Source organism: Athene cunicularia (genome assembly GCF_003259725.1).
Source record: "Athene cunicularia isolate RWA chromosome 13 unlocalized genomic scaffold, athCun1 chr13_part1, whole genome shotgun sequence".
Lineage (NCBI taxonomy): Eukaryota > Metazoa > Chordata > Aves > Strigiformes > Strigidae > Athene > Athene cunicularia.
Window position 1 is genome coordinate 6569026 of NW_020799117.1, and position 9532 is coordinate 6578557.

The 9532-nt window shown below is 57.3% G+C and overlaps 1 protein-coding gene across 1 annotated transcript; it reads left to right on the forward strand.

Annotated features, from left to right (window-relative positions):
- Positions 1-6: 6 nt before the first annotated feature.
- Positions 7-9524, forward strand: NDST1 (N-deacetylase and N-sulfotransferase 1). Its single transcript, XM_026858310.1, has 14 exons — positions 7-830; positions 1434-1916; positions 2128-2215; positions 2443-2597; positions 3786-3971; positions 4356-4484; positions 4653-4835; positions 5043-5139; positions 5286-5409; positions 5894-6068; positions 6317-6487; positions 7345-7454; positions 8308-8410; positions 8522-9524. The coding sequence occupies exons 1-14, from the start codon at positions 321-323 to the stop codon at positions 8639-8641; spliced, it is 2634 nt and encodes an 877-aa protein (XP_026714111.1). The 5' UTR covers positions 7-320; the 3' UTR covers positions 8642-9524.
- Positions 9525-9532: the final 8 nt, after the last annotated feature.

The following is a 9532-nucleotide window of genomic DNA, read 5'->3' on the forward strand; positions in this document are numbered from 1 at the left end:
CCCGCCGCCCCCTCGCCTCTCTGAGGCCATGGGGCTGCTGCTGCCGCCGCTGCCGCCGCCGCGGGGATTTCGGCTCGGCAAGGGGACTCTCGGTGCGTCTGCCATGGTGACATGAAGCGGACAGCGAGGGACGCCGGACTGCTGGAGGGGAGAGAGCCTGCACAGGCAGCCTGCTAGTATTTTAATTTATTAGTAATATTCAATTTTATTTTAACTTTTTTTTTTCTGGCTGGTTGGTTGCTTCTTCCCCTCCCCGGGGCTCGCGAGGGGAGGGGGCGAGCAGGGGAGAGGGGGCCCCACCTCACCCCGCGGATGCAAGGATGACTGTACTGGCCAGGGCCCGGCGGGGTATCCGGCAGCTCTCTCCACAGGTGGTGTTGCTCCTGCTCTTCGTCTTCTGCCTGCTCAGTGTTTTCATCTCTGCATATTATTTATATGGGTGGAAAAGGGGCTTGGAACCCTCTGGGGATGTGGTGGGGCCGGACTGCGATGAGCCCAAGGTTGCCCCTTCCCGCTTGCTGCCGCTGAAGACCCTCAAGGTGGTCGACTCCTCCCGCACAGATCCCTTGGTACTGGTCTTCGTGGAGAGTCTCTACTCCCAGCTGGGCCAGGAGATTGTGGCCATTTTGGAGTCAAGCCGCTTCAAATACAGGACAGAGATCGCCCCGGGGAAGGGGGACATGCCCACGCTGACTGACAAGGACCGGGGACGCTTTGCGCTCATCATCTACGAGAACATCCTCAAGTATGTCAACCTGGATGCCTGGAACCGGGAGCTGCTGGACAAGTATTGTGTGGAGTATGGTGTGGGCATCATCGGCTTCTTCAAGGTAAGGGGGTGCACGAGGTGAGTTGAGACCCTGTGGCCAGGCTGGGTGTGAGTGGGGGGCTCTGGGGTCCCCCTGCCCTGCAGGGACTTTGTCCTCCACTTGCTTTCTGCAAGCAGCCTGAGTTGGTGTGGAGCTAGCCCACAGCCTGGCATGGGCCAAAGGCTTCTAGAAGAGAGCACCATCTTAGGCCTCTCCCTGTGGAAGGGCTGTGTGGCCCCTGGGTGTTTTGGGGTAAAAACACTTCTGGGATGAGTCTGATTACTTTTAGCATCCCTCTTCCCAGCTGCAACCCTTGCTGGGGTTCAACAAAAACACGAGCAGGTATTTCGATGGGCAGCCCCATTCCCTTCTTGTGCCCAGGGCTCACATTCCCAGGGGCTTTGTCTCCTGAACATGAGCAGGATTGAGTGTGGGAGGGGGCTGAGGCACCCCATGCTCAGGAGAGGAAGGAGGGGGACCCAGCACCAGGATCTCTGGGTGTGGTGAGCCACCTCCCCCCTCACCATGGCCATCGGTGCCCCTAGTGAGCCCCTGCCTGCACAGCCAGTCTGGGCACTCGTCCCCAGCGTTCCCTCTGCTCTAGCCCCCATCTCCCCTGTGCAGGCCAACGAGAACAGCCTGCTGAGTGCCCAGCTGAAGGGCTTCCCTCTCTTCCTCCACTCCAACCTGGCGCTGAAGGACTGCAGCATCAACCCCAAGTCTCCCCTCTTGTACATCACGCGCCCCAGCGAGGTGGAGAAAGGGGTGCTCCCCGGGGAGGACTGGACCGTCTTCCAGTCCAACCACTCCACCTACGAGCCAGTCCTCCTGGCCAAGACCAAGTCGGCCGAGTCCATCCCGCACATGAGCGTGGACGCAGCGCTGCACACCACCGTGATGCAGGACCTGGGTCTCCACGATGGCATCCAGAGAGTGCTTTTTGGCAACAACCTCAACTTCTGGCTGCACAAGCTCGTCTTTGTGGACTCTGTCTCCTTCCTGACGGGCAAGAGGCTCTCCCTGCCCCTCGACCGTTACATCCTGGTGGACATTGATGACATCTTTGTGGGCAAGGAGGGCACACGCATGAAGGTGGAAGATGTCAAGGTGCGGCTGTGATGTCCTAGTTGGGTGGGTAGGGAATGCATGGAGCTGGGTGCCTGCTCTGGGATGCTCCAGGGATGAGTTTTCCTTCTCCCAGAGCATCCCTGGGAGCCCCTCTGCGAAGCTCTCAGGTACATGGCTCCCCATCCTGGTGTGGCAGCCATCCCCGTGGTTGTGTGCTGAGGACATCTTGCTTTCTCTCCCCCTCTCCCAGGCGCTGTTTGACACACAGAACGAGCTGCGCACCCACATCCCAAACTTCACCTTCAACCTGGGATACTCAGGGAAATTCTTCCACACGGGTGAGGAGGGCGAGGGCATCACTTTGCATGTTGGTGCCACATGGCTGGTGTTGGGGCACAAACTGGTGCTCAGAGGCCGACGTCAGGGCTGCAGGAGGGTCCTCGGGCACCCCACCCTGCTGCCCCCCATCACCTGATCACCGAGAGGGACTTCCCCTTCCCTCTGCCCCGGCTGCTGCCGCACGGCTCTGCATGCCCGGCAGTGATGGCGAGCGTCATGCCCACAGGTACTGATGCCGAGGACGAAGGCGACGACCTGCTGCTGTCCTACGTGAGGGAGTTCTGGTGGTTCCCCCACATGTGGAGCCACATGCAGCCTCACCTCTTCCACAACCAGTCGGTTCTCGCTGAGCAGATGACCTTAAACAAGAAATTCGCTGTCGTGAGTAAGATGCCTCCGGTGGGGGTGCTCATGGTGAGGGGAGGGTGGGAGAAGGGGGGAGAAGAGGCTTCCCGGGGGATGGTCTCTGCTTGCTTAGCAAAGGGACCTGGTGACATTAAGTCACATCCCCCATGTTGCAGCTGGGCAGATAAATCCATTTATATACCAGTACCTGGAGCAAAAGGATTTATCTGCATCAACCAATGTGCTGCTGTGGCAGCAAGCTGTCCTGGTGCCTGTTTGAGGGGAGACATCCTCTGTGCATTGCCTGGCCAGGGGGGATGTGGGGGTCCGACCCACAGCGGTGTGGGGGTCCAATCCATGGCTCTGCAGGAGGAAGCAGCCACTTAGGTTGGTGTGTGCTGGGCTTTAACCGAGCCTGGGGTTGGGTGCTCAGCCTGGTGTGGTTTGATGCTGTGCTGGGCAATGATGTGGGGTCCTGGAGCGGTGGCTGTGTGCCGGGAGGCTCCGGCTGATGGAAACTCCCTCTGCAGGCCGAGCTGTCAGGGACATGTTCGGTTTATAAAGGCAGGCTCTGACCTTTGGCTTGGTAGGGGATTGACCATCTTGGACTGTCCATCACGTGGCCCTGACAAAGCCAGCACTGAGACCAGATCATGCAGTCGCCGACTGGTTTGCTTATGGCTGTCTTGAATCTGAACAAGTAACACCAGACCCAGTAATAAAAATTGAGTCCTGTGGCCTGGGAGAGGGATCTTCAGGCTAACTTGAATTAATTGTCTGATAATTAGAGGTGCTTAATTAGAGAGAGACCAGACCATTCCTACTTGGGATGAGCAGTTGTCCAGCTTAGAATTCCAGGCAGTTTTATATCTACTGTTACAAACCCATTTACAGTCCTGTATAGCTGTATCTCCTCGTTCTCCATAAAAAAGCTTTGGTGCTGTTGATTTGTTGGTGGCGGCAGAAATGACAGGGATGAGGATAGTCCATGTGAAGCAGAGGAGCGAGTTGTCCACCCAGCACATCTGCTCCTAGGCTCCTTTTCATGGAGACAGCCCTGGTTAGGAGAGGATGCATGGGCACAGCACTGCCCTGGTTGCTCTCCAGAAGCACGAATAGACAATTTGTGGTTGGGAATGGGCAGTCCCTTGGGGAGAGATTGATTTGGAATGTTGTGCTTTTGGAATCTTGACGGTCACCCACTCGCTGCTCTCTTCTCTGCAGGAGCATGGCATCCCCACTGACATGGGGTACGCCGTGGCCCCCCACCACTCGGGCGTGTACCCTGTCCATGTGCAGTTGTACGAAGCTTGGAAGCAGGTTTGGTCAATCAAAGTGACGAGCACGGAGGAGTACCCCCACCTGAAACCCGCCCGCTATCGCCGTGGCTTCATCCACAATGGCATCATGGTAGGTGGCCAGGCTTTATCTCTGGTGCTTCTCTCCTCTTGCCTCCCCCACCAAAACCCAGAACCTTGATGGGTGGTTTCTGGGCAGCTTGGATGCTTCAGTTTGAGAGGGCTGTGTCCTCTGCTCGTCCTGCATGGGGGAAGCTCATGGGAAGACAATTTTTGGCTTCTCCATCTGTGCGCTTCCATCCCCTGTGGGTAGCAGGACTCAAGTTGAGGGTAGTGAGAGGCAGTGGACCTGGGCCTGACTTCTGAAGGGTTGAGGATCCCCTCTTCATTTGGGAGGAGAAGGGGACCCAGCCCTGGGTGCCTGGAGGAGTCCATGTGGCCATTTCATTGCTCTGGCTCCTCTGCCTGCTCCATCCACATCTTTCTTCTGCCCCAGGTACTCCCCCGGCAAACCTGTGGCCTTTTCACGCACACTATTTTCTACAACGAATACCCTGGTGGCTCCAGTGAGCTGGATAAAATCATCAACGGGGGTGAACTGTTCCTGACTGTGCTCCTCAACCCTGTGAGTACTGTTGCCTGTCTGCCTGGGGACAGGCATCTCTTGCAGAGCTGTCCCCAAGCACTGCTGTGGGAGATGTCCCCGATGTCCTCAGCCAGGGTGGGAGCCATTTGCATGGGATGGCTGCCAGGTGAGGCTCTGCTAACCCCTGCTCCACCCTCTCCGCTTCAGATCAGCATCTTCATGACCCATCTGTCCAATTACGGCAACGACCGCCTGGGCTTGTACACCTTCAAGCACCTGGTCCGCTTCCTGAACTCCTGGACCAACCTGAAGCTCCAGACGTTGCCGCCTGTGCAGTTGGCACAGAAATACTTCCAGATCTTCTCTGAGGAGAAGGACCCGCTGTGGCAGGTACCTCCTATGCTGAGAATGGGGGGAATAGAGGGTGTTTCACCTCTGTGGTTCTGTGGGAAGTACCAGGAAGGAGTTTACCCTGTAGATCTGGAAATAACCCCAGTCTCTGCCCTGCTCCCCGTGTGTGGGCCAGAGGGGGATGAGTGGTGGTGAACGGTCCTGTCCAGGCTGTTCTAGCTCTAATCCTCCCCCTGTGCTTTTCAGGATCCCTGTGAAGACAAACGGCACAAAGATATTTGGTCCAAAGAAAAGACTTGTGACCGATTCCCAAAGCTTCTCATCATTGGGCCTCAAAAAACAGGTGCTTCCCTTCACCCTCAGTGCTATGAGTATGCCAGGAGGCTTGCCAGGTCTCCCCCAAAGAGCCTTTCTGAGCCTTCCTGCCCTGAAGCAGAGCTCGGAGGAAGGTTTGGCCCAAGTCAGCTCTTGTTTTCTGTCTGCCCAAAGGAACGACCGCCCTTTATCTTTTCTTGGGGATGCACCCAGACCTGAGCAGCAACTACCCCAGCTCAGAGACCTTTGAGGAGATACAGTTCTTCAACGGACACAATTACCACAAGGGCATCGACTGGTAGGTCTCTGGGTTGCAGGGCTGAGCTGGGAATGCCAATTCCTTCAGGCACAGGAACAGTGGTGCCTGGGGTTTCCCGTTGGCCTTGTAACCACTGGGCTCTTGGTGGAGGGCACCTGGGTGTTGCAAGGTCAGACAAAACCTGCACAGGCTCTGCCCTGTGCCTTTAGACCGTCACATGGTCTGTCCTTGAGATGTTGTCTGTAAGGCAAAGGCCACTCGCCAGGACTCAGGAGTGCCCTTGACAGAAGCCAGGCTTGTGTCTGCTACCCCTAGGTTTCAGGGTCTGCCTGGGGAATTTGGTGAGGCCTGGCTCTCCAGAATGGCTGGAGGGGATTTTGGAGCCCCAGGCAGTGTGTCAGACCTGGGGGCACTCTGCAGGGTTAGTACTGGGTACAGAGTCTCTGAGATGTCACCTGCAAGGGGGGTTGCTGGGGACTTCTCATGGTGCCCATCCGTCTGCCTCATGCTGTGTCTCCCGCAGGTACATGGAGTACTTCCCCATCCCCTCCAACACCACCTCTGACTTCTACTTTGAGAAAAGTGCCAACTACTTTGACTCAGAAGTGGCTCCCCGGCGAGCTGCAGCCCTGCTCTCCAAGGCCAAAGTCATCACCATCCTCATCAACCCCGCTGATCGAGCCTACTCCTGGTACCAGGTGAGCCTCTGCCTCTTCCCTGGCTGGGGCAGCCCCGTGGGGTGGTTTGAGCCTCCCACCTCCCCTTGGTCCAGGGGCTTCCCTCCATCCGCTTGGTTTGGGAGGTGGGGTGGCTGCGGGCACTGTGTTTGTTGGCTGACCAAGACGCACGAGGACACAGCGTGGTGACCTGGGAGTCGCGGCGCATCGTGGGCAGCCCAGGGTTTGGGTCGCCTCAGGAGCAAACCTGCCTCACTCGTGCCTGACAGCACCAGCGAGCTCACGATGACCCGGTAGCTCTGAAATACACCTTCCACGAGGTGATCACGGCGGGACCCGAGGCTGCTCCAAAGCTCCGGACCCTGCAGAACCGCTGCCTGGTGCCAGGCTGGTACGCCACCCACATCGAGCGCTGGCTGAACAGCTACCATGCCAACCAGGTAGGGATGGGAGCACCCCACTCCTACAGCAGCACCGCCCCGGGGAGTCACCCTCACCTGAGCGAGGATGAGCTTGGGTCCAAAGTCAGCTGCAAGGGTGCTTCCGTGGGAGCTGCTTTTCTTATACCCTAAAAAACACGGGAGTAAAATTACTTGGAGAAGGGGCAGAGGGGAGATTTTGTACAAGAGGGAAAGCCTTGTAGCATGAGGTGGGTGATGGATGATGCACAAAGATGTCCTTGTGCTAGTCCAAAGCAGGCTTGAAAGGGAACTGTGGTGTGGAGGGCTGTGGGAGGCTCTGCAGGGGCACCCACCGCTCGCCCGCCACTCTTGGCCGCAGACCCCTGCGGGGCTGCACTGTCTGGTGTCACCGCGGCATCGAAGAGGGACAAAAATAGCAGGCAAGGCTGCCTGTGGTTCGAGCTGCCTGTAGGGGAAATGGGGGCTGGATGCCAGCCCTGCTGTGACCTGCACAGTAGAGCACTGCTGGCAGCGTACGGGCTCAGCCCCTGAATGATTTTTCCGCTGTCATTTAACCTTATAAAGTCTATTAGTTGTCTGCTTCTGGCGTAATTGCTGTAATGCAATCCTGGCTGGCTGGGGGTTGGGCGGCCCTGAGCCCAAGCTCTGATGTTGTCCTGGATGGATCCTGGCCTTGGCTTTTATTTACATTTAATTTTCCAACACCCAGTGTAAGTGAACACTGGGACATGTTAGCGTTCAAAAGGGGACCCTGCATGGGCTGATGGCAGATTTGTCTCCAAGATGACAAAAAATGCAGCAAAGGCAGCGTTGTGCCCCAGGAGAGCAGGGCTGGGAGCCAGCAGCACCTCCCTGCCCTGCCTCACTCCTTGCAGATCCTGGTCCTGGACGGCAAGCTGCTCCGAACAGAACCCGCCAAAGTGATGGAGACGGTCCAGAAATTCCTCAGTGTGACCAACTTCATCGATTATCATAAGACCCTGGCGTGAGTCCTTCCCCCACCTTCTCCTTCCTCCAACCTGGCATTGCTCCCGGTGCAGCAGGTTGCCCCTGGGTGCACCCAGTGCTGTCCCGGGGCAGCCCCCAGCTCACTGCAGAGCTGCTGCTGGTTTTGATGAGACCAGGGTTTTACCTGAGGCCAGAAAGCAGCTCCTTGTTGCTGTGACCTACGCTGGGGTAGCTGCAATCAGAAATAACATTCAACAAGCACCCTGCTTCGCTGTGCTTATCCAGACACTGCGGTGGGGACAGTGGGATCACTGCAGGCAGCCCAGGAGCAGCTCTGGGCTCCTGGAGCAGAGTTCCAGGGTGTGTTTGTGCCACATGTGACAGTGTCGAGCCCTGGCACCCCGGCTCCCCCTGTACATCCGCAGAGAGCAGCTCTTGCTGCTGCCATGTGGCACGTCTGCGGGTGTCACCTTGCTCACAGCCTTCCAGATATTAAAGCTCACCCTGGGAAGCAGGATCCTGCAGAGCTCCTAGAAAAATAATAACTTACCTTTGCACAGGGCTTGACTATATACCTGGCCACTCTGAGTCTGCACCCAGGTGCTGTGGGGCTCTTGAGGGCAGCCAGGGCCAAAGCTGCTGCAGAAACGACTAATTAAACCCACATAGACCCCCGGGCTCTCTCAGCAGGATGATGCCGTGATGAATGAGCCTTGGCAGGCTGCTTACTGTGCCATTGCACAGGGAACCTGTTGTACCAGGGGGTTGATAATGAGATGTTAGCTGGGCTGCGGATTAAAAAGAGGTGGAGAAGTGCCCTTGTGCAGGGCTGGGCAGCGTGTTTGCCTATGGGAGGGCAAGAGGGGTGAGGCAGAGCTCTCACTTTGCAGGTTTGATCCAAAGAAAGGATTCTGGTGTCAGCTTCTGGATGGAGGGAAAACAAAATGCTTGGGAAAGAGCAAAGGCAGGAAGTACCCCGAGATGGATTCTGATGTGAGTATGCAGAAAATCTCCTGGGATGGTCCCAGGTGGGGCCGGGGTCTGTGCTGGGATGGTGGGCCTGGAGCTGCTCCCCTGACTCTTCTCTCCTTTCTCCCGTTGCAGTCACGCGCCTTCCTGCGGGACTATTACAGGGACCATAACATCGAGCTTTCCAAGCTCCTGTACAAAATGGGGCAGACGCTGCCCACCTGGCTGCGGGAGGAGCTGCAGAGCACCAGGTAGCTGCCGCCTGCTGCCTGCCCAGCAATACCTGAGCGGGGCCAACCCCTGCACCCGGCGGGACCTTCCTCAGCAATACCCGGCTGTGGCCTTGGAGGGGGAACCCCCAGGAGCGGGCGGCTGCGCCGGAGGCTGCCCAAGTGGCAGCCTGACTCTGCGGTCCCCGCGCTGCCACCTCTCCGCCTACCCCACATCTCTTCCTCTTTCATTTTATTTTCCCTTTTTAATTCCTGGACCTTCAGGGAGGTCCCTTCCTGCCCTGCTCCGACATGGGGAAGCGGCACAAATTCCCCCTTTCTCTGCCCAAAATGGGCTTCAACTCCCCTGGGCCTGAAGGCAGCAGCAGAGTGATCCCTCCCTTCTTGGTCCAAGGGTGGAGGAGCTGCTCCAGGCACGCTGGAGGTGACTTTGCTGAGCTGGAGCAGAGGAATGGAGCTGCTGGAGACTTGAAGCACAGAGGGACCCAGACCCACTCCTGCCATCAGCCCCACGGCAGGAAAAGGGAGAGTTTGCTGGATTCCCTGTGAACAAGATGGATTTTTCTTTGAAAGACTTGGGCACAACTTCGTCATCTCCATTTGTTTTCAAGCTCCTCAGCCTCTTGCTCCCACTCTATGGGCAGTGTGGTCGGACTGTGGCCGAGCAGGAGCAGGGGCTGGTGTGCTGGCCCCAGTACGCTCCCCGGCACGCTCCCACCTCCCAAGCCCACCCTGCAATCTTGTACACACGTGGTGTTTCCTGTGGTAAAGCCGAGCGGTGCCCGGTGTCCCTCGGATGGAGGAGAGGTGGCTCCTGGGGGACAGGGCAAACGTTGGGATAATGGCAATCGGAAGGATGCTGAGAACTTCAAACCTCTTGAATATTAAAAGTGAAAGTATTTTAATAATGGGGGGT

What these genes read in the sequence shown, in the direction of transcription:
- NDST1 (XM_026858310.1), top strand. Translation starts at nt 321, where the DNA reads ATGACTGTACTGGCCAGGGCCCGGCGGGGTATCCGGCAGCTCTCTCCA. An exon ending in GCATCATCGGCTTCTTCAAG is followed by an intron (nt 831 to 1,433) that starts GTAAGGGGGTGC and finishes TCCCCTGTGCAG; the next exon opens with GCCAACGAGAACAGCCTGCT. An exon ending in GAGCCTACTCCTGGTACCAG is followed by an intron (nt 6,069 to 6,316) that starts GTGAGCCTCTGC and finishes CGTGCCTGACAG; the next exon opens with CACCAGCGAGCTCACGATGA.